The following is a 23338-nucleotide window of genomic DNA, read 5'->3' on the forward strand; positions in this document are numbered from 1 at the left end:
TCCGAACAGGGAGGGCCCGAGTTGAGGGGAGTTTTCTGAGCACAGAGATGAAGAAGGGACCCGAGCAGAGCGTTACTGTCAGTGCTGTGGGCCGGTTGGCAGGTAGAAGATGGGGGCATCTCGGGGAGGTGGTGGTGGGCCTCGCCTCTTTCTCCCACTCCTGTGTTTCTGAGCAGCTCCAAAAGGCACAGGTTCCTCCTGGATGGCAGGCAGAGTCCTGGCCTGTGACTCAGGGCTTTCTAGTCTGGAGTGCTTGGGGGCCAGAACTCTGGGTAAGGAAGCCTGATAATGCAACCTAGGCTTAGGGCGGGGCCTAGGGGCCTGTCAGTCTTGATCTGCCTGCATTGAGACCGACACATTGGAAGTCTGAGAAAGGGGAGGGTTTGGCTACACGTGTGCCTGGCTTTGAGATTGCTTTCTTGTGGGGTCAGACCATGACCACGCGGGACCTTGAACCAGTCCCAGGGGGCTCCGCTGAGTGTCCGCGCAGCCGGACAGGCTTTGCCGATGTTTCCGGCCAATTCTCAGGAGCTTTCTGCCCAAATCCATCTCTATTTGGGAACAAAGTGTAATGCCAGATGCGTTGTACGCCCACCTTAAAAGACCACCAGAGACGCAAGTCAAAGCCAAACAGCAAGGGTCGTTTATTACGAGTTCAAACCCGGACCTCCGCGCACTCATTGCTGGTGATGCTGAGAGGTCCCGAGCAGAGTAAGTGCAGGGTTTTTATAAGCAGGTACAAACAAGTTTTTGGGTGGGGTACAAACAAGTTAAAAAAATCATACCTGGTGTTGGTTGATTGGTGTTGGGAGCCCACGCACGCACTAAGCAAGCATTTGAACAGAAGCAAAAATAGCTAGTTAGCCCGTGCATTGGGCAAGCACTTTTACAGAAGCAGAAGTAGCTGATGATAACACTTTCGGGAGTAAAGAAGTTTCGGGTGGGGTGAGGTTTGTCCAGGCCTTTCATTTCCCCCTCTCTCAAGTACATGAGGAGCCAATCTTGGATCCTCCATGGTCATGAGTGCAGTCGTTGTTGTATAAGTCTAGGGGCTGGTATTGCTGTCTTAAGACCAGAGTTTGCACTGTCTGGAGGTGTTGATTGACAAAAGTTACCAGGCGGTTTAAAATGCATGGTCCAAAAGTTAACAGGAGGAGTAAGATACAGATGGGTCCCAGCAAGGAAAAGATAAAGGTCGTTAGCCAAGGGGACGAGGCAAACCAGGACTGGAATAAGCCCTGTGTTGCCTTTCGCTCCTTTTTCCACTTTGCCAAACCTTCTCTCACCTTAGCCATAGAATCTGACTACTCCTGAGTGATCAACATAGAAACAACATTCCTCCTTAAGGGCAGCACAGAGCCCCCCCTGTTGGAGGAGTAGGAGATCTAACCCCCGTCTGTTTTGTAGGACTACTTTAGCTAACGAGCTGATTGACTCTTGCAACTTTGAGATGGATAATTCTAGTTCCTGTATATCTGCATCTATGGCTTCTCACAGGCCCTGATGGTGGTGTTGTTGTGCGATTAAGGTTGAGGTTCCGGTGGCTACCCCGGCAGTTCCCTAGCCCCAGAATGAGTGCAAGGTTAGTTTTAGAGTATTGTCCTTACTGCGGTCCACTGTCCAACAGACGTCCTGGTCAGGTTTCCTGATGAGATCTGACAGGGGGTCGACTGGTTTGACATGAGCATGGTGGATCCAGGCGGCTATGTTGTCCACTTTAACAGCTGTGGGGGTGATCAGGATGATCTGGTAAGGTCCCTTCCACCTGGGCTCGAGAGTCTCAGGCCGGTGTCACTTGACGAGGACCCAATCCCCTGGGCGGTGTTGGTGGAATATGGGCGGTGGGCCTGTCTCGTATAAATCCTTCAGTTTAGGCCAAATTCTTTTGTGGACCCACTGCAGGGCCGATACAGAGCGTAGGGGAGTAGAGCCACCCAGTTAGCGCCAGTCTCCATGGTCAATTTAGCAAGGGTCTCTTTTAAGGTTCTATTCATCCTCTCTACCTGTCCTGAGCTCTGGGGTCTGTATGCACAATGTAATTTCCAATTAAACCCAAGTACGGAAGCCAGGCCCTGACTTACCTTAGAAACGAAGGCTGGCTCATTATCTGATCCCATCATAACAGGAAAGCCATACCTGGGCAGGATATCCTCGAGTAGTTTCTTTGCTACAACCTGCGCTGTTTCATGCTTGGTTGGGAAAGCCTCAGTCCAACCTGAAAAGGTATCTACAAACACCAGTAAATACTCAATAGCCATATTTTCCAGGCTTTACCTCTGTAAAATCTATCTCCCAGTAGGCCCCCGGCAGGGTTCCCCTTTCTTGGGATCCGATCACAGCGGGATGTGGGCAAGTGTTCTGGAGCCTTCTGGAGCCCAAATGGGTCGTGTGATGAATCCGCTCTAAGACTGCCTGTCCCAAGGCCTCAGGGAGGATGATATTGCCTTTAGAGTCCCGCCACCAACCATCTTTGACTTGAGTTTACTCATCCAGGTGATGTCCTCCTCAGAGTACTCGGGGCGAGGTGGCAGTTCTCGGGGCCCCGGGTAGGGCAGCTGTATTGACAACACTGGAATGGTCCTGTGGGCTATCTGGAGAGCAGTTTGGTCAGCAAAGTTGTTTCCCTGGGAGACCGGATCGTTTGGTTTTTGATGGCCGGGGCAGTGTACTATGGCTAGCTTCATGGGAGCCTAGATGGCTGTTAGCAGGGCCAAAATTTCGTCCCTGTTTTTAATGTCTTTCCCTTCGGCGGTGAGCAACCCCCTCTCTCTGTAAATTGCTCCATGAATGTGGGCCGTGGCAAAGGCATATCGTTTGTCCGTGTATACAGTCATCCGGAGGTCCTGCCTCAACCTTAGGTCCTGGGTCAGGGCGATTAACTCAGCCCTCTGTGCTGAGGTGCCCGGAGGCAATGCCTCCGCCCAAATAACTTCTGTTTCAGATGTCACCGCGGCCCCTGCGTACCTTTGTCCTTGGTGGACGAAGCTGCTGCCATCAGTAAACCACACGATGTCTGAATCCGGCAGTGGCTGGTCCTTCAAATCTTCTCTCACTCCATGCACTTGGGCCAAAATCTCAGTGCAGTCATGGAGCGGTGCGCCCAGGTCGGGGTCGGGCAGAAGTGACGCGGGATTAAGGGTGGTTGGTGGCATGAAAATACTTCTGAGAGGGTTAAGCAACAGTCCCTGATAGTGAGTGAGTCTGGCATTGCTGAGCCAGCGGTCAGGTGGCTGCTTGAGGACGCCCTCGATGGAATGTGGGGTAGTAACCCGTAGCTCCTGTCTCATAGTTCCTTTACCATCAAGGCAGTAGCTGCTATCATCCGGAGGCACGATGGCCATCCGGCTGTTACTGAATCCAGCTTCTTAGACAGGTAAGCTACTGGCCGTCGCCATAGACCCAGGTGTTGGGTCAAGATCCCCTTGGCTATGCCCCGGCTCTAAGTCCCGCCATAAGAGGTGTGGAGGGGATCCGCCTTTGCGCATGGGGGGGCTGTCCTGCTGTACTACTGCCGCCAAGACTTTAGTCATCTTTTCCATGGCCTTTAACTGCCTTTCTCCCGGTGCCTCTCTATTGTTAAAAACCTTCTGGGCAATCCTAAGTAGATCTGAAAGACCCGTGGATCCCCTTACCCAAGAATTCAACACTGCCACAGGATGCAAACAGCAAGAGGTTCTTTATTGTAGCACAGGCGCCTGCGGGTGGTCAGCAGCTCCTGCTAGCTGAGCACACCAGGCTGAGGTGGTGCAGGATTTTTATAGACAGGTACATACAAGTCCCGGATGGGACGGGGCCGATTGGCTGACAATTTGAACATTTGAAAAAAGGCATACTTGGTGTTAGTGGATTGGCTTTGGAAGACCCCCGCGCGCGAAGAGAAAGGCGGGAAGGGGAAACAAAGAGGGGAAGTTTGACCTTATTACTCAGCAGAAAGACATCCTGTCTACGTGACTATGCAGCCCCCTGTCTACGTGACCTACGTGACCATGCAGCCCCCTTGCCTGCGTGACCAAGCCTCGGCTATTAGGAGAAGGTATCTTGTTCAAACAGGAGACAAGTGTCATGCCCTAAAAGCCAAGTGGTTACAGAAAGGCAAAAGAGCAGTTACATTGAATTCAACCCTGGGGGAAGGGTCTTTTCATTGCAAGGGGAGGAGGGGTACTCTTACACAACAAAAGAGCAGTTAATTAGTTAACGACGGGGGGGAGGGGGGTCTTTCAGATCCTGGATCTGTTCCCCTTCTAAGTCCTCTAATTTCTGTAATTTTTTCTTTTTTTTTTTTTTTAAAGATTTTATTTATTTATTTGACAGAGAGAAATTACAAGTACACTGAGAGTCAGACAGAGAGAGAGAGAGAAGGAAGCAGGCTCCCTGCCGAGCAGAGAGCCCGATGCGGGACTCGATCCCAGGACCCTGAGATCATGACCTGAGCCGAAGGCAGCGGCTTAACCCACTGAGCCACCCAGGCGCCCTCTGTAATTTTTTCTTAATGTCTGGGGCTGCCTGGTTCACAAAGGACATAACCACTGCTGCCTGATTCTCAGGAGCTTCAGAGTCCATGGGGGTAAACTGTCTAAAGGCTTCCATCAACCTTTCTAGAAATGGAGCTGGACTCTTTGTCTTACCTTGCATTAGTGCATATACCTTGGCCAATTAGTGGGTTTGTGAGCAGCAGCCCGGAGACCCGCCATTAGAGTCTGGCGATAAATGAGCAGTCGTCCCCTACCTTCTGCCGCGTTGTAGTCCCAGCCATCCTGTTGGGGTCTGGTGAGAGGAAAAGCAGCGTTAATCAGGTTAGGGTTGACAGTGGGTTGGCCATCGTCTCCTGGAACCAGCCTTCTGGCTTCCACCTGGATTCTTTCTCGTTCCTCCATGGTGAACAGGAGCTGGAGAAGTTGCTGACAGTCGTCCCAGGTGGGCGGATGGGTAAACGTTACACTGTCCAAAAGTGCAATTAAGTCTCAGGGGTTATCAGAGAAGCGGGCATTTTGAGCTTTCCAATTATACAGATCACTAGTGGAAAAAGGCCAATACTGGAGTCTAGGGTTACCAGTGTCATCAGGGGGTCCTGTTTCCCTCAGGGGTAGCGCAATGGGGTAGGTATGGATGTGCCCCCTCGTCCTGCCTGCTGGTTCTGTTACAACAAGAACAGATTCTTATTGAACTTATGCAAATGACTGATTGCCAAGGAAGAAAGAATACTTACTGAGACCTTTTGGCTTCAGAGGGTTTAGATAGAGAGAAAAGTTGAAGGCCTTGATTCATTTACAAATGAGCACTTTTACATCTCTATAAGTTACAGATAACTTAGGAAAAAGTTTCCCTAGTCTGGAGGAGTAAACATTGGAGAACCAGGCAAAACATTAAGAGACACAACACTATAATCTTTTAGTTCATTTAGTCCCATGTTACTAATTCTGATTTAGTCCGAATGCAGCTTTTACTTTTGTAAATTTTTACCCATTTTAGTTCCCATGGTTTAACATATCAAAGACCTGTATCTGTCCCGAAATTCTTCCCATATGAATTTCCTTTAAGGCGGAACTCGTCTTACAAGAGAACCAAAACAATTACAAACGACAAAACTCAGAATACATGTGGTTAAATATCAAGTGATGACTCTTAAGAAAACATTGAACTCTAGTAAATGTACTGATTGAACCTTTAGAGTAGCTATAGCATTTACCCAAATCTAACCCAAGGTTTATCATTGGTCTAAATCTTGTCAACAATTGCTAAAACCTTAGAAGGTTTTAAAACACATGCCTAAATATAATTAGGGATGTTAAACACCTGATAAAACAAAACATAGAAACTGGGTTTTCTGGGCAGGCAAAGAGAAAACCATTTACATTTTCTTAACAGCAGATCAATTAATCTAAGAAAACTTTGTCCTTTTAAACAGAGAGTTCTGGGTTTCCCTCCCATCTAGCCAGGAGGAGGAGGCGGAGGCGCCGCTGCTCCCCCTCCTGGTTGTCGCAGACAAGGAGAGGGGGAACTTTCAGATGCTGTCCTGCTTGCATCCCTCGCAGGAACTTAGGAGCATCTTAGCTAAGGTCTATCCGTATAATTCCCGGACCAGGCTACTCCGTGGAGTAGATGACCATTATGCCATATGACGCTCCGCGAGACACAGGGTGCAGCCCACTCAGACTCCCTAGCCGAAGTGGTGAAGCCGTACAGACACATTCACACAGTCAAGCACTCTTCAGAATCAAACGGGTGGAACATCTACAGACATGATAGCATTTATCATAGTTCACACCTCCGATGGTCTCCCTGGGGTGGGACTCTAACCCACGATCCCTGAGAGACCCCTGATGGGCCCTTTGGGGTGGGACTCTAACCCACGATCCCTGAGAGACCCTTGATGGGCCCTTTGGGGTGGGACTCTAACCCACGATCCCTGAGAGACCCTTGATGGGCAACGAGGGACGTCTTTGTCGGCCCACTGGCAGGCCTATAGCGCGTCCGCCAGGGCGTATTTGCCAGTCCTCAGTCTGGGACTCGAACCCAGATACAAAACGCAGGGAAAACAGAATGCAAAAACAGAACACAGGAACAAGACTCACGAAAGACAAAATGTAGAGACAAAGGGGGCTCTCTTACCAATCGGCTCCCGACGACCTGTTGACCAGTTAGGTGTCTGGTGGTCCTGAAGGGGGGTATCCCGGGAGAGCCCCCAAATATAATGCCGGATGCGTTGTACGCCCACCTTAAAAGACCACCAGAGACGCAAGTCAAAGCCAAACAGCAAGGGTCATTTATTACGAGTTCAAACCCGGACCTCCGCGCACTCGTTGCCGGTGACGCTGTGAGGTCCCAAGCAGAGTAAGTGCAGGGTTTTTATAAGCAGGTACAACCAAGTTTTTGGGTGGGGTACAAACAAGTTAAAAAAATCATACCTGGTGTTGGTTGATTGGTGTTGGGAGCCCACACGCGCATTAAGCAAGTGTTCGAACAGAAGCGAAAGTAGCTAGTTAGCCCGCATGTTGAGCAAGCACTTTTACAGAAGCAGAAGTAGCTGGTTGATAACACTTTTGGGCGTAAACAAGTTTCGGATGGGGTGAGGTTTGTCCAGGCCTTTCAAAAGTTCATGAGAATTGGCAGGCGATGTGCCAAGATTTGGGCCACACTGGTGCCCCCTGTACAGACCTGTTTCTGGCTAGGTGTGTGTTGCCACCACAGGGGAACTGGAGTCAGGAACACGTGGTTCCCTGAGGGTCTCATCTGAGGGGAGTTTTCTGAGGTCAGAGGTGTGGGAGGGACTCTGGCTGACTGTCGCTCTCCATGTCGGTGGCTTGCTGGGGCGACGAAGGTGTGGGTGGCCTCTGGGGGCTGCATGCAGCTTTTTCTAGCTGTGAGGGTTGTGCGCAGCTCCAAAAGGCACAGTTTCATTCTGGGTGGCAAGGAGAGTCCTGCGGTGTGACTCACTGGTCCCCAATCTGGAGGGTTTGGAGGTCAGGCCTCTGGGATGGAAGCCTGATTATGTAACCTAGGATTAGGGCAGGGCCTAGGCTCATGGCAGGCTTGATCTGCCTGCATTGAGACCAGCACACCTTAAGGTTTTGAGGAGGCAGGAATTGGCCTCGTGTGTGCCTGGTTTTATAGCGCTTTCTTGCAGAGCTAAGATTGTGACCACTTGGGACTTCGAGGCAGGCCCAGGGGGCTCTGCTGAATGCCTGGGGGGCCCGGGTGGGTCTGGCCAATTTTCTGAAGCTCAACTCAGCCCCACAGGGTATAACACCTCAGTATCTATAGATTCATGCTGGCATGCCCTTAGGCCCTTAGTGGAAACCCAGTTTGGGTTCTCAGGCTTTTATTTCTAGGGCGTGTCCCATTTTGGCCTTTGGAGTGCGGACCCCAAAGCCAATCCCCAGAGGTCTGCTTATCACCCACATAGAAACTGTCCCATTTGGTGCTGCACAGAACACGGAGAGCCGGAAATGGTTGTATGACACCCCTCTTTCCCCAGAGGCCATCCCCACCTTCGGAGAACCAACAGGCCAGCAACATGGAGAGTGATAGTCAGCCAGAGTCTACTGTCATCTCTGCCCTCAGAAAGCTCCCCTCAGGTGGGGCCTTTACGGGAGCCACATGTCCCTCAAATAGATCTTGATTTGGGCAGAAACCTGGTGAGAATTGGTTGGAAACCCAGCCAACTCCCTTCTGCCTGCCCAGGCTTTCAGCAGATCCTCTAGGAACTGGCTTGAGGTCTTGAGTGGTGGTGGTCGGAGCCGTGCTTGAAAAGTGGTCTAAAAGCCAGGCCCACGAGTGGCCAAGCACTCCCTCCATTCAGCCTTCTGGGGTGCTGGTCTCAATGCATGTATATCCGCTCTGCCATGCCCCTTGGACCTAACTCTAACCCTAGGCTGGGTTATCAGGCTTCTGTCCCCAGAGTCCTGGCCCCAAGCCCTCCTGATTGGGAACCTCTGAGCCACAGGCCAGGAGTCTGTCTGCCACCCTGGATGAAACTGTCCCATTTGGAGCTGCACACAACCCTTTGAGCCGGAGAAACCTGCACCCCCTAAGGTCACCCCAACATTGGGTGGCACCCCAGGCCATGAACCCTGGTTCTGACATGCCACCTGCCCCCACCCCCAGAACATGAGCCCCAGAGAGACTGTCTAAGTGCTGGCAGATTGGGCCTGCCATGTCCTTAGGCCCTAACCCTACCCCTAGGATGGGATACAGGCTTCTGTCCCCAGAAGCCTGGCCCCCATGCCCACCAGACTGGGGACCTCTGCTGCATACCACAGGACTCCGATTGCCACCCAGGAGGAAACTGCCCTTTGGAGCAGCGCAGAACCCTCCCAGGGGGAGAACCCTGCATACCCCGAGGCCACTTCCAGTTTCAGTGGCTGTTTGACAGCCATCTGGCTGTCTGATGCACTCCCTGACCCCTGCCCTCAAATCAGCCCCCTAGGGAACCCACCTCAGTATGGGCAGATAGGTGCTGCCATGCCCCTGATGAGGGAGCAAAAGGCTGGCTGAGAACAAAGCAAAAGCTGGTGCCTTACATCCCCTCTCACCCCCACACCTCAGTAACATGTGACATCCCTCAGGCACTCCTGGCTGCCCTAAAAGAAAAACAAATAGTTAACTTGTAGAGATCACAATCCTGCAAGACAGGAGTCTCCCTTGGTTTACAAATGTCCTAGTGATTTACAACAAAGAAGCTATCTTATCTATAGCCTAACTTCCAGAGACAAGTAACTCAGTTCCTAAAGCCCTAACATCACCCTCCCCGCCATAAAACTGAAGGGGGCTGAGGGGGAAGGAAATGTAAATAAAGTTAAATTTCTTCTAAACCTAAAGCTCATTGACAAGGATGTGTGGTAGGAGGAATGTGACATTCCAACCAGGAAACTCTAAACTGTCTTCAAGTTAGTGCCTCATTAGAGGAAAAAACAGCCTTGGCTTGACAATAACCAGGCCTCCAGTATCCTGACAGTCTTCTTTACCATGACAGCCCTTCTGAACACCCCCTTTGTCCTCACCTACCCAACTCCTGTGTATATAATCAGCCACTCCTCAGGATATTAGGGCAGTAGCTCTTTCTGCCCACGGGTCCTGTCCCCATGCTTTAATAAACCACCATTTTGCACCAAAGATGTCTCAAGAATTGGTCATCTGCTCCAGACCTTACCCTCTGAACCTCACCTATGTTCTAGAACTTCATCACCCCTAGGCCCTAACCCAAAACCTAGGTTGGGTTCTCAGGCTTCTGTCCCCAGTGACCTGTACCCCCTGCCGTTCAGAGCGGGATCCCCGAAGCTAAACCCCAGAAGTCTGCTTACAACCCACATATTAACTGTGTTACTTGGAGCTGTGTGGAACCCTCAGAGTGGAAGAAAGCTGCATGCTCCCCGGAAGTTACACCCACCTTTTGTGCCCTGTCAGGCCACCAATAGGGAGAGTGATCTTCTGCAGGAGTCCCTCCCTCCACTCTGGCCCCTTATTATTAATTTTTTTTTTTTATAAACATATATTTACTCTGGCCCCTTAAAGCTCCCCTCAGCTGGGGCCCTTGGAGGAGCCCTGTGTCCCTCGCTGGAGTTCCTGGAAGGTCGCAACAGGCAACTAGCCAGAAAGCATTGTCAAAAGGGGCATGAGTGTGGCCGGAATTGCTGCAGAATGCTGGCCAATTCTCAGGAGAGGAAATAAAGAAAGGTAATGAAAGAAAGGAAATAAAGAAAAGGTAGGGGAGGGGAAAGGAAGGAAGGATGGAAGGATGAATGGAAGAAAGGAAAAAGAAGGAAAGAGAGAAGAATGAAAGAAAGGAAGGAAGGAAGGAATAAAAGAAAGAGAGAAAGGAAGGAAGGAAGGGAGAAAGGAAGAAAGGGAGGGAGGGAGGCAAGAAAGGAAAGGAAATAAAGTAAGGGGAGGGGAGAGGAAGGGTAGGGCCGACTCTGGCCATGTGTATACAGATTGGAGTCCCTATGAAGATACTTCTAGTAGCCAAGGGCACAGGGTTTAAAGGGTGGAGACCTCTCAAGGCTATAGGCACAGTTTAGAAAAGCCATTGAAAATGAATTCTTCTAATATTTTCAGTGTCTCCAAGAAAATAGAAGGACACTGGGGAATCATGGGAGAAACAAAATGTGGTCTGCTTATTCTACTCCTTAAGGTACTCTCCAGATCAACTTAAGAAGATTAAATAAGCTTTAGCCTGGTAAGTCTGAATTATTTCAGGGCCTCACAGACCAGAAATCACATTTTTTTTTAAATCTTGGTAGCTAATGCTTAAAAGGAGAATGCAGAAAAACGTAATATTTTAGGAAGAATAAGCTGCTTAAAGTATAACAATGTACATGTGGTTATCAGATATTTTACTAAGGGGCTGGAGGGATGGGAGGGATGAAAGAAGCAAAAGCAGAATATAGATGCAAAGGAGGTGGCCAATGGGAAAGCCATTATTGCAGACTTCCCAAAGTTGCCCTAGGGTCTATCCTGCCTACCGTTAAAAAATTTAGAAAAATATAAGTGGTACAGAGATTTGATTGCCAGGGGGGTCCAAAAGCATTTTGAACCTCATACAAAATCATTTCTATATATGTATGCATAGCTGGTACAACCTAACATGGCCTAGAAATGTATGACTTTTGGGGGGGAAGAATTTATGTTATTCTACTTGATACCAGTATCAAGTAATTTTTCCAATACCCAGAGACTAAGGTTTTAATTTGTTGTACTGTAGAAAAGGTTGTCACCTCAACTAACTTGCAGAGAAATGTATTCTCCTGATAAGACCTACAAATATTGTAAGTTTTCATCGTCATTTTCACAAATTACCTTGCCTTATAGAAACATGAGAAGAATAATACTAAAGTGGGAAATACTACAGTTCAGGAAATATCAAGGCAAATTCATAAACAAATATCTTGAAAAACTTCTACAATTGGCTCCTAAACAATATTTAACAGCTTTTAATGAAACCTGCGAATAGCTATATGTGTTTATAAAAGCACACAGTTTTACATCTATAAATGATCAAGCAAGGTAAACTGTAAAATGTTAAAAAGTTGCAGCCTTTTTATTTAGTGCCCAGAGAATGCCAGTAATTTAACATGATATTGTGATAAATGTTGCTCACAGAGTTTTAACAAGAACAAAAATAAATATAATTTCTATGTCATCTTTGGCATGTTGTAAGTTCAAAATGAGAGCCATTTCTTTAGCAGCACTGTGAGGGAAAGAAACACCGTAAAATGCACTACGAGGTTTGGTCTTACAGGGAAAAAAGTACAATGAAAACGATAATGTCAAAGAAATAGTGCTTTAAATAAAACATTTATAAAATAAAAGATGGTATAAATTCCATAATGTAGCCAGAGAAAGAAAATACAGTTATCTGAACAACTGGGACCTTTTTTTTTTAATTGCAACTTTTAAGTTTTTAAGTACACACATTTTCCATTTAACACAATTTCTGCCTTGAGAATTGTAATAAAATGCCAGTAAATACGTTTTCTATATCAAAAATTAAGTTTCGGAATCCCAAAGTATATGGGAAGTGCTGGCAAGGCAATTTTTTATTGTTAACGATAGCCCCAAACTTTATTCTTTCCACATAAACCTTATATAACTCACAACTACCAAAAGTACTTGCTGTTTTTTTATTTAATCAAATACAGAAAAACCACATTCTCTCTTTTTTTGTATTGTGGAATTTAATGCAAAATAAATTCTCATTTCCAAACCATGCTGGCATTTGGATAATTAAGTTTTCTTATATAATTTTTAAAATGGATTTTTTTTTGCTAGAATGCTTTTGTGATGTTACAAATGATTTTATTATACTAAAAGACAAACTTACATTTTTTGCTATTAGTGGTATCAATTTCAGAGTGAATTTGAAAAGAGAACTCAAATGTGGTCTGAGTAACACTAGTTTGTTAGGAAAGAAAAAAGCAAATAAATCCATTTGGTCACATTATGACAATTTATTAATAAAATAATGCACTTAGTATGTTCTCTAGGAAATGTTCTACATAAAATTGGATGTTTAATATCCTTTGAAGAGTAAATTAGTTCACATAATTAGACAAATAGTATGAAAGCTAAACAGTAATCCCAAGTCCTATTGTCCAAGGTTTAGAAATGTGAATATAGAACATATCCTACCTTGCCAGTCACAGAGATGTTTATTTATAAGCATTTAGCTAAGATTTCTTGCTGGTTGATCAAAAGGTACATAATTTGTGGAATATATGCAAACAAACTTGAATTTCTGTATTTTCAAAATACTTTCCCTTTGTATTTTTCTTCACATTTCAAAGAAACTTATCCTTAAAATTTAGGACTAACATACATTCAAGTATTAGCAACTAAACTGAATTTGAGGTGATCAAGCATTATCATTTTATTCAGATGACTTCACTGTATTGTTATGAATAAAACCAGGAACAGTGCATCTGTAAGTGTAACTGACATGTGAGTAATCACCATCAGTGGCCTGCACCCTGGACAGGAGGGTGGACAGCACACTCCTGAGTGGTGCTACTTTCAGCAATTACTGTATTGAGATACACACCAAACATACCTAGTAAGTTTTGAAATCTAAGAAACTGTTCTAAAGGAGTTTAACTGCAGTTGAGTTAATACGGCTTGCATTCATGTGGGAGGATCGAGGCTCTCTGTGTCCTGAAATGTAGACAGAGGGTCTACAGACTTGGACTCCACTGGTGGCTTGCATTCAGCTGCTCCATGTTCTTGTTATAGCAGGACGATAGGAATAGAGGAAGAGAGCCTGGTAGAGCTGGAGATTCCTTACATTACAGGCTATGTACTAAGAGGAATAAGAATGCAGACAAATACGCACTTGACAACTATCTCCCTGCACACCATTCTATCACATAAGTTCATTGTGATTAAAGAGCTTGGAAGTTTCTTGGAGGAAAAAAAGTATATCGAGGAGTAGAAAGGATGAAGCAGTGCACCAACGCAGCAGTTTATGAGATAATCTGATCCTGGGGCATACTGCATAAATTCCTTGTCCAGAAATATTTTCCCTGATAATAACTGATAGAGTTGTTCTCGTCTGGTTAGATTGCCTAAAAATCCAGCAAGTGGAAATTCATTAGATTAATGGACATCTTCCTTGAAAAATGCCAATTATTTATTAGCTACTGACCAGAAAAAAAAAAGGGGGAGAACTTAAATGAGATCACTCTCCTTTTATCCTTTTAGCTGAATACAGCTGCTCTGTGAGAATGGAAGTTCTGATTTGAGGAAGGGGAAGGGTGTGAGGTGCTTTGGAGCAGAGAATCCTTCTGGACTAAGCTTTAATCATGGAGTCCTCTCTGAGGTCCACAAGTAGGACAGCATGTGGGGACTGGAAAGCCAGGGAAAGATAATATACAGAATGCCACAGACACACTTTGCCTAGTTTAAATCCTAAACTTTCTAGTTGATCTTAAGGCCAAGTTAAGAAGTCTTCTTTTTTCATATATGAAGGGCCTCATACTATCAGGAAAATACTATTCAATCAGTATGAGTAACTTTCTATGGACAGTACTATCTTAACATGATGCTCTGGTGAGGAGATGTTGGAAATACCAAGCATCTGTTCTTAAGTTTGTGGCTTGCCTACACATAAGAAATCCCTTTGGGTTAACCAGGGGTCTATCAAAATGTTTTACCATTTGTAATTACCGATGGCAACAAATTACAAAAATTAAAGCTTAGGCATTTCTGGGTCTAACAAAATAGGCTCAAGGTTGATTTTCATGAAATAACTGAAATAATTTTCCTCCACAAAATCACCACCCCTACATCTTAATTAATTATCTTACCAATGGTTTCCTGCATTTATTCATGATAATATGTGCTTTAGGATAATAAATTTAGTATTAGTCTATCTGGGCAAAGCCGGTGTTTTCCCTTTGAGGTAAAAAATATATAATATCCTCTTCCTTCCAGAACAATAAAAACTCCAAATTGTGCTATCATTAAATACTAGCAAGAACCATCAACTAGAAAGAAAAGCAATGCAAATTAATTATTTATGAATCCATTAAAAACAATATCTTCAAATTTTATAGAAAGGATTTGTTCCAGTGGTTAAGCATTTATAGAAGCCTCACCCAAAAAGCTCCCATTCATATCTGCATTTTTTGCTCTAGCCAAAACGGACATGATGAGGCATCCCCACATGGATTCCTTCTACAAAATGAGGGTAAGTGGTTTGAAGACTTCCTTATAATAGGGTTGTCCCTATGACTGTTTTTAACCTACTTTGAGCTTTCCAGCAGAAATGGTTTATGCAATTACTGGGAAAATACATGAGCATATCTGTGTCTTTTATAATTTGTCAGTCCTCACTGAGCAATGAAGAATCAAGTTGTTCGTTGCTTAATTCAGTGTTCCTTTTATGAATGAACTGTATGATATTACCCTTCAGTAACCTCACTGAAACATTAGGTAAGATCAGCTATTTTTAAAAACTACTGATTATGGAAAGACTGAAAGTTATTTTGTGATAATTTTTCACTTTCCAATTTCACTTACCCTAATGCTATTACTAGAAAAGCTTACATGGAAATAGTATCTCTGTTCTGAAAAGTTCAACACCAAAATCACACCTCTTAGTTTGTCATATTAATTCTGATAAGAAGAAGCATAACATCACAAGATGACAAGAGGAAAGTAAGTCAGATGATATGGACACAAATTGTGACATGCAAGTACTTCTAGTAATAAAGCAAAATGAGGAAAGAAAAGGCCAAACTGGGAAATAAAATCCACAAGATATGGTACCAGTCGATTTCTACGTACTGTTTCCATGTGGCATTAGATGTTTTTTTTTAATGTCTTTCAATTATTGCAAGAAGACATTTCAAATTGAGGGTATATACTTTTATATATCACACTCAATAAACAGATTTTTGTACATGGAATATATATCACTTACATTTTGAAGAGAATATGTATAGTTTCTTTATTGAACACTGAAGTTACGAGTTTTCTAACCTGAATTGTATACTTCAGTGCTCAGTAACTAACTTTTTCTCTGAATCAAACAAAATAAAACACACAGCAGATAGTACATTTAGCACATACAAATAGTTCACTTATATTTGCTAAACAAAACTGTAATATCCTCCAGTTTACATTCATGAATTTCTGTCAGTAGTAGTAGTAATAGTAGTAGTAATGGTATTTTCTTCAACAACATGAAAAGATTCTTTAAAATTCCATCATTTAGAGAAAACAATATATATTACCCAGTGGTTCTGAATCATAAATTTAATAACAAGAGTGAATCTGTCAGACTTTTTTTATAAATACGATTAAAAATGTGTTTAGATGTTGTGTTAATCATTAATATTGCTTCCTTTTCAAAATGTCAGTTTATCTCTTTGTAGCATTGTCTAAACTATACTGAAATGCATTTTGCTGTATCATGTGTGCTAAATCCACTACAATAAAGTTTAAACTATATTGCCATAGGATTCAAGGTAAATTAATATGCTATATTGTAATTCAATTTTGGAAGTCCAAAAAACAACAGTGTAGTGTATTATAAAAGGGACAGATGAGTAAATCCAACTGATTAATTTGAAACCCAGCCCATGTGTCATGAAGTTAGTAGCAACACATGTATTTTATTTTCAAAGGCTTAACTATAACCCACTTAGTAGATTACAACACCAACATAAAGCCTTTGTCTAAAAAATTCTTCAATTGCACTATAATTCCCTTAGATGTCATATTTACAGAGGACTTATGGAAACCACTATTTCTAGATAAGGACATTTATGGGCAATATACAGGTCTGTCTGCACACATAATTTGTTAATTAATTCTGTAAAAACTTTGGCACCAACCATATCAGGAGTTCATATATTAGCACAAATGAATGTAGTCCTTTGGTTGTACACAATAACAAGCTTCTACAATACATTTCTTGTTTGTTTTTCTTTTTAAAAAAGCCCATTCTTCAGGATCTGGTGTTAAAAAATAATTGGCATTGCTTGGCATTATGCTATTATATTTGCATCCTGATTATTGGTAATGATTCCCCAAATCATTTTATGAGACCAGAAAACTAACAAAGTAACTTTATTTGAAAGGAACTTTACAAGTTAGTGTGCAGAAAAATTTTTAGACTTTGTAGACAACAATTATATACTTAAACACTTGGGCACTACTACAAAACAATACTGTATGACTACTGTGGACCTGTGTTTTTTTTTTTTTTTTAATCTCATCTCCCTAAAAGAGGAGGTTTAAACAGAATATTCAAGTTATGTAGCAGAATATGATGCTTTTGATATAAGATTAGGAAAAAAAGCCACAGTTAATTTTTACTTTATCCAGGATGGCTGAGGAACAACTAGAAATCTTACAGGCCAGTTGATGTTCGTTTTTTCATGCTCCGTCGTTGAGCTAAGTTTGAAGCAGCAACAGGCTCAAGGACTGGTTGAAAGGTCTTGTGAGTCAGGGCAGAATATGTGGTGACCACTGCTCCCTAAAATAATGAGAAATAAGACAAGTCGAATAACAATATTTGGATGTAAAAAATTCCATATTACTATTTGTTTATAAAGATTTTATTTATTTGACGGAAATAGTCAAGAGGAACACAAGCAGGGGGAGTGGGAGAGGGAGAAGTAGGCTTCCCGCAGAGCAGGGAGCCCGATGTGGGGCTCCATCCCAGGACCCTGGGATCAGGACCTGAGCCGAAGGCAGACGCTTAACAACTGAGTCACCCAGGTGCCCCCAAATTCCATATTATATCATGAGAGATTTAACTAGAATACAACTTTATTTCTGAGGAAAATGACTGCATATACTTGATCTATGCATTAATGTTCCCTTCATGAATTACTACCTGCTTACTTGTATATTTTTTTTATTTCAGTGATTATAATTCTTACATATTTTTAAAACATTAAAATGTATTCTTTCTGTCAGTCTTTCATCATGCATATAATTTGTTTTAAACATTTTAAGAATTTTATTTTTAATAGAAGTTTTTATACTTAAGACATGGAACATAATGTGATGTACATATACATAGTCCAGTGATTATTATAGTCAACTAACGTATCTTCTCCTTACATAGTTTTCATTTTTTGTGATAAAATCATGTGAAATCTACTCTGTCAAATTTCCAGTATTTAATACAGTATTATTAACTATTGTCATCATGCTGCACATTAGATACCTATACTTATTCATCCTACATAACTACAACTTTGAACTTTGACCAATATATCCCCATTTTTCCCTCTTCCCTGCCTCTGGTAACCACTCTTCTACTGTCTGCTTTTATATATTTGACTTTTTAAAAATTCCACATTTAAGAGAGATTATATATTTATTTTTTTTTCTTTCTGTGTCTGGCTTATTTCATTTTCCATTTCTTCCAGGGCCATCCATGGTGTTGCAAATGGCAGGATCTCCTTTTTTAAAGTTGAATAATATCCCACTGTATATATGACCAGCACTAGTCATTTATCCTCAAAGAGATCTCTGTGCTCCCCTTTTCAGTGCAGCCTTATTCATAACAGCCAAGACAGAGAAAGAACCTAAGTATGTATCAACAGATAAATGCATAAAATACTAAAATCTTAAAAAGGTTCAATGTCTATAAATATGGAAACCTGTGCCAACGGTTATTAATTTAGGAACCAATAACAATATTTTCTTTCCATATGAAACTTGCACTTAGTACACTTCTAGTCCCATTGTCTCAAGAGCAAGTCAAATACAATAAAAAAATTTTTATTTATCAAGAGAAAGGCAATAGGTAGAGAAGAAGAGTAACAAGAATCCATGGTGGGGGCGCCTGGGTGACTTAGTGAGTTAAAGCCTTCTGCCTTCAGCTCAGGTCATGATCTCAGGGTCCTGGGATTGAGTCCAGCATTGGGCTCTCTGCTCAGCAGGGAGCCTGCTTCCACCCCTGCCCCTGACAGAAAGTCATCTATATAAATAAAATCTTAAAAAAAAAAATCCATGATGGTTATCTAAAAACAAAAATAAAAACAAATCTATGAATATATCTTTGAAGAATAAAAGTATTTAAGGTAATTATATGTGTGTCAGTGAATGGCATGCAGGCTTTATTAAGTATTTAGGAGATGCATAAAAGTATTTATTTTACCTTAATGACATCTGATGTATCATTTCTATTTGGCTGATCATTCAGCAAGCGGTTTCTGTGGGTTATCCACGAGTGTTTTAATACTTGTTCTGTAGTGTACCGCTGATGTGGGTCCATATGTAGCATATGGGAGAGCAAATCCTAAATTAAAATGAAAAATACATATATAGACATATATGAAACCATATGCCAGCAAAGGTTTTAGTAAAATATATTATTTCACATTTTCTTGATATATGTAAGCATCAGTAGCTTTGTGATCTGTTTTGTTTGATGTACACAAAGGGAAAAACCACACTTATACTTTGCATAGTGAAGAATCAATTCTGTCAGAATCTTCAAAAAGAGTTTTGATATATGGTAAACTCTTAGCTGTCATTTCTAAATCGGAAGATACCAAATCTGTGGAACTGGAATGTGGTTAGTGAGGGAGGAAGAAAATGTAAAGTAGCAAGGGTATCCTGGAATGTGCTGAATAGTCGAGGAGAAGAGAGGCATTGGTCTTTGCTGGTAAGCTAGGCCCTAAAATACACAGGTGTGTATAGACTCATACAACATAGAAGGGAAGGTCCCATGCTGTTAATACACTCAATAGCTGAGGGTTTAGGTATAAAACACTAAAAAGAGCAAACATAAATCTAAGGTTGGCAGCTGACTGCAAGCATTCTAGTGGTCAGAGTATCATAAGTTTCTTGCAGACTAACTGTAAATATACTTACTTTATCTCTTATGATGACAAGCTGTAAGTATAATACAACTTGATAATAAAACACAATTTTAAATAGAAACTATCTCTACCAAGCATCTTTTAGAAAAAGGAAAAATAAACTCTCCTTAACAAGCATCATCTAAAAAAAAGTCATCATTTGTGAACGTTTCATCAACAGCATAAGCAGTGACACTAAAGACTCTATGTAGTAACATCAAGGACAAATATAAAAAAAAAATGAATGAGGAAGTAATTTAGAAAACAACATTGAATTACTTCAATAAAACAGACCTAACTGATATTCATAAAAAAGGATAAAAGCTCAATAGTCGGGGGAGGAGTCAAGATGGCGGAGAAGTATAAGGCTGAGACTAATTCAGCTAGCTGGAGATCAGCTAGATAGCTTATCTAAAGATTGTAAACACCTGCAAATCCATCGGCAGATCGAAGAGAAGAAGAACAGCACTTCTGGAAACAGAAAAACAACCACTTTCTGAAAGGTAGGACTGGCGGAGAAGTGAATCCAAAGCGACGGGAAGATAGACCCCGGGGGGAGGGGCTGGCTCCCGGCAAGAGGCGGAGCAACAGAGCACAAAATCAGGACTTTTAAGTCTGTTCCACTGAGGGACATCGCTCCAGAGGCTAAACCGGGGTGAAGCCCACGCGGGGTCAGCGCGGCCTCAGGACCCGCAGGGTCACAGAAGGATCGGGGGTGTATGAGTGTCGCAGAGCTTGCGGGTATTGGAAAGGAAAACCGGCTACAGAGACAGAGCCGACAGTAAGCTCACAGCTCGGTGTTACCTTGAACCAGCCACAGCCTCGGTGAGCTCTGAGCGCGGCCGGAGGTCAGGCAGACGGGAGTAACTGGGCACTGTTCTCTGAGGGCGCAGTGAGGAGTGGAGCCCCAGGCTCTCGACTCCTCCGGGCTGGAGACCAGGAGGCCGCCATTTGTATTCCCGTCCTCCACGACTCTACGGAAAGCGCTCAGGGAACAAAAGCTCCTGAAAGCAAACCCGAGCAGATTACTCAGCTCGGCCCCTGGTAAGGGCGGTGCAATACCGCCTGGGGCAAAGGCACTTGAGAATCACTACACCACGCACCTCCCCCAGAAGATCAACAAGAAATCCAGCCAAGACCAAGTTCACCTACCAAGGAGAGCAGCAGAATTCCAGAGGAGGAGAAAGCAAAGCACGGAACTCATGGCTTTTACCCTGTGATTTTTTTTTTGTCTTGCAGTTAATTTAATTTTTTTCTTTTTCATTTTGTTTTTCCTAGCCTTCTGGTAAAATTTTTTTTTTAACTTTTACCCTATTCTTTTTTAGCATTTCTTAACTAGTTTATCTAATATATATATATATTTTTTTCTTTATTCATTTTCTTTTCTTAAATGCTTTTCTTTTCTTTTTTTCTTTCTTCCTTTTTGAACCACTTTTTATCCCCTTTCTCCCCCCTCACGATTTAGGATCTCTTCTGATTTGGTTAAAGCATATTTTCCTGGGTTGTTGCCACCCTTTTACTATTTTACTTGCTCCTTCATATACTCTTATCTGGACAAAATGACAAGACGGAAAAATTCACCACAAAAAAAAAAAAAAAAAAAAAAAAAAGAACAAAAGGCAGTACCGAAGGCTAGGGACCTAATCAATACAGACATTGGTAATATGTCAGATCTAGAGTTCAGAATGACAATTCTCAAGGTTCTAGCCAAGCTCGAAAAAAACATGTAAGATATTAAAGAAACCCTCTCGAGAGATATAAAAGCCCTTTCTGGAGAAATGAAAGAACTAAAATCTAACCAAGTTGAAATAAAAAAAGCTATTCATGAGGTGCAATAAAAAATGGAGGCCCTCACTGCTAGGATAAATGAGGCAGAAGAAAGAATTAGTGATATAGAAGACCAAATGCCAGAGAATAAAGAAGCTGAGCAAAAGAGGGACAAACAGCTACGGGACCACGAGGGGAGAATTCGAGAGATAAGTGACACCATAAGACGAAACAACATTAGAATAATTGGGATTCCAGAAGAAGAAGAAAGAGAGAGGGGAGCAGAAGGTATACTGGAGAGAACTATTGGGGAGAATTTCCCCAATATGGCAAAGGGAACGAGCATCAAAATTCAGGAGATTCAGAGAACGCCCCTCAAAATCAATAAGAATAGGCCCACACCCCATCACCTAATAGTAAAATTTACACTTCTCAGTGACAAAGAGAAAATCCTGAAAGAAGCCTGGGAAAAAAAATCTGTAACATACAATGGTAAAAATATTAGATTAGCAGCTGACTTATCCACAGAGACCTGGCAGGCCAGAAAGAGCTGGCATGATATTTTCAGAGCACTAAACGAGAAAAACATGCAGCCAAGAATACTATATCCAGCTAGGCTATCATTGAAAATAGAAGGAGAGATTAAAATCTTCCAGGACAAACAAAAACAGAAAGAATTTGCAAACACCAAACCAGCTCTACAGGAAATCTTGAAAGGGGTCCTCTAAGCAAAGAGAGAGCCTACAAGTGGTAGATCAGAAAGGAACGAAGACCATATACAGTAACAGTCACCTTACAGGAAATACAATGGCACTAAATTCATATCTCTCAATAGTTACCCTGAATGTTAATGGGCTAAATGCCCCAATCAAAAGGCACAGGGTATCAGAATGGACAAAAAAACAAAACCCATCTATATGTTGCCTCCAAGAAACTCATGTTAAGCCCGAAGACACCTCCAGATTTAAAGAGAGGGGGTGGAAAAGAATTTACCATGCTAATGGACATCAGAAGAAAGCAGGAGTGGCAATCCTTATATCAGATCAATTAGATTTTAAGCCAAAGACTATAATAAGACATGAGGAAGGACACTATATCATACTCAAAGGGTCTGTCCAACAAGAAGATCTAACAATTTTAAATATCTATACCCCCAACGTGGGAGCAGCCAACTATATAAAGCAATTAATAACAAAATCAAAGAAACACATCAACAATAACACAATAATAGTAGGGGACTTTAACACTCCCCTCACTGAAATGGACAGATCATCCAAGCAAAAGATCAAAAAGGAAATAAAGGCCTTAACGACACACTGGACCAGATGGACATCACAGATATATTCAGAACATTTCATCCCAAAGCAACAGAATACACATTCTTCTCTAGTGCACATGGAACATTCTCCAGAATAGATCACATCCTCGGTCCTAAATCAGGACTCAACCGGTATCAAAAGATCGGGATCATTCCCTGCATATTTTCAGACCTCAATGCTCTAAAGATAGAACTACCACAAAAGGGTGTTTGAAAAGAAACCAAATACATGGAGACTAAACAGCATCCTTCTAAAGAATGAATGAGTCAACCGGGAAATTAAAGAAGAATTGAAACAAATCATGGAAACAAATGATAATGAAAATACAACGGTTCAAAATCTGTGGGACACAACAAAGGCAGTCCTGAGAGAAAAATATATAGCGGTACAAGCCTTTCTCAAGAAACAAGAAAGGTTTCACCTACACAACCTAACCCTACACCTAAAGGAGCTAGAGAAAGAAAAAGAAAGGAACCCTAAGCCCAGCAGGAGAAGAGAAATCATAAAGATCAGAGGCAGAAATCAATGAAATAGAAACCAAAAAAACAATAGAACAAATCAACGAAACTAGGAGCTGGTTCTTTGAAAGAATTAATAAAATTGATAAACCCCTGGCCAAACATCAAAAAGAAAAGAGAAAGGACCCAAATAAATTAAATCATGAATGAAAGAGGAGAGATCACAACTAACACCAAAGAAATAAAAACTATTATAAGAACATACTATGAGCAACTCTACGCCAACAAATTTGACAATCCGGAAGAAATGGATGCATTCCTAGAAACATATAAGCTACCACAACTGAACCAGGAAGAAATAGAAAGCCTGAACAGGCCCATAGCCAGTAAGGAGATTGAAACAGTCATTAAAAATCTCCAAACAAACAAAAGCACAGGCCCAAACGGCTTCCACAGGTATTCTACCAAACATTTA

The 23338-nt window shown here is 42.5% G+C and overlaps 1 protein-coding gene across 3 annotated transcripts in view; it reads right to left on the minus strand.

Annotated features, from left to right (window-relative positions):
• Positions 1-11512: 11512 nt before the first annotated feature.
• RPS6KA6 (ribosomal protein S6 kinase A6) overlaps positions 11513-23338 on the minus strand; it is a 195891-nt gene continuing 184065 nt past the window's right edge. For all 3 annotated transcript variants that reach the window (XM_059157144.1, XM_059157145.1, XM_059157146.1), the window contains 2 exons: positions 18614-18754; positions 11513-16975 (listed from right to left, as the gene is read on the minus strand). In XM_059157144.1, coding sequence (XP_059013127.1) covers positions 16850-16975; positions 18614-18754 — 267 coding nt within the window. In that variant the 3' untranslated portion in view covers positions 11513-16849. The remainder of the gene's footprint in view (positions 16976-18613; positions 18755-23338) is intronic.

The sequence above is a fragment of the Mustela lutreola genome, chromosome X (genome assembly GCF_030435805.1).
Source record: "Mustela lutreola isolate mMusLut2 chromosome X, mMusLut2.pri, whole genome shotgun sequence".
Classification (NCBI taxonomy): Eukaryota; Metazoa; Chordata; class Mammalia; order Carnivora; family Mustelidae; genus Mustela; species Mustela lutreola.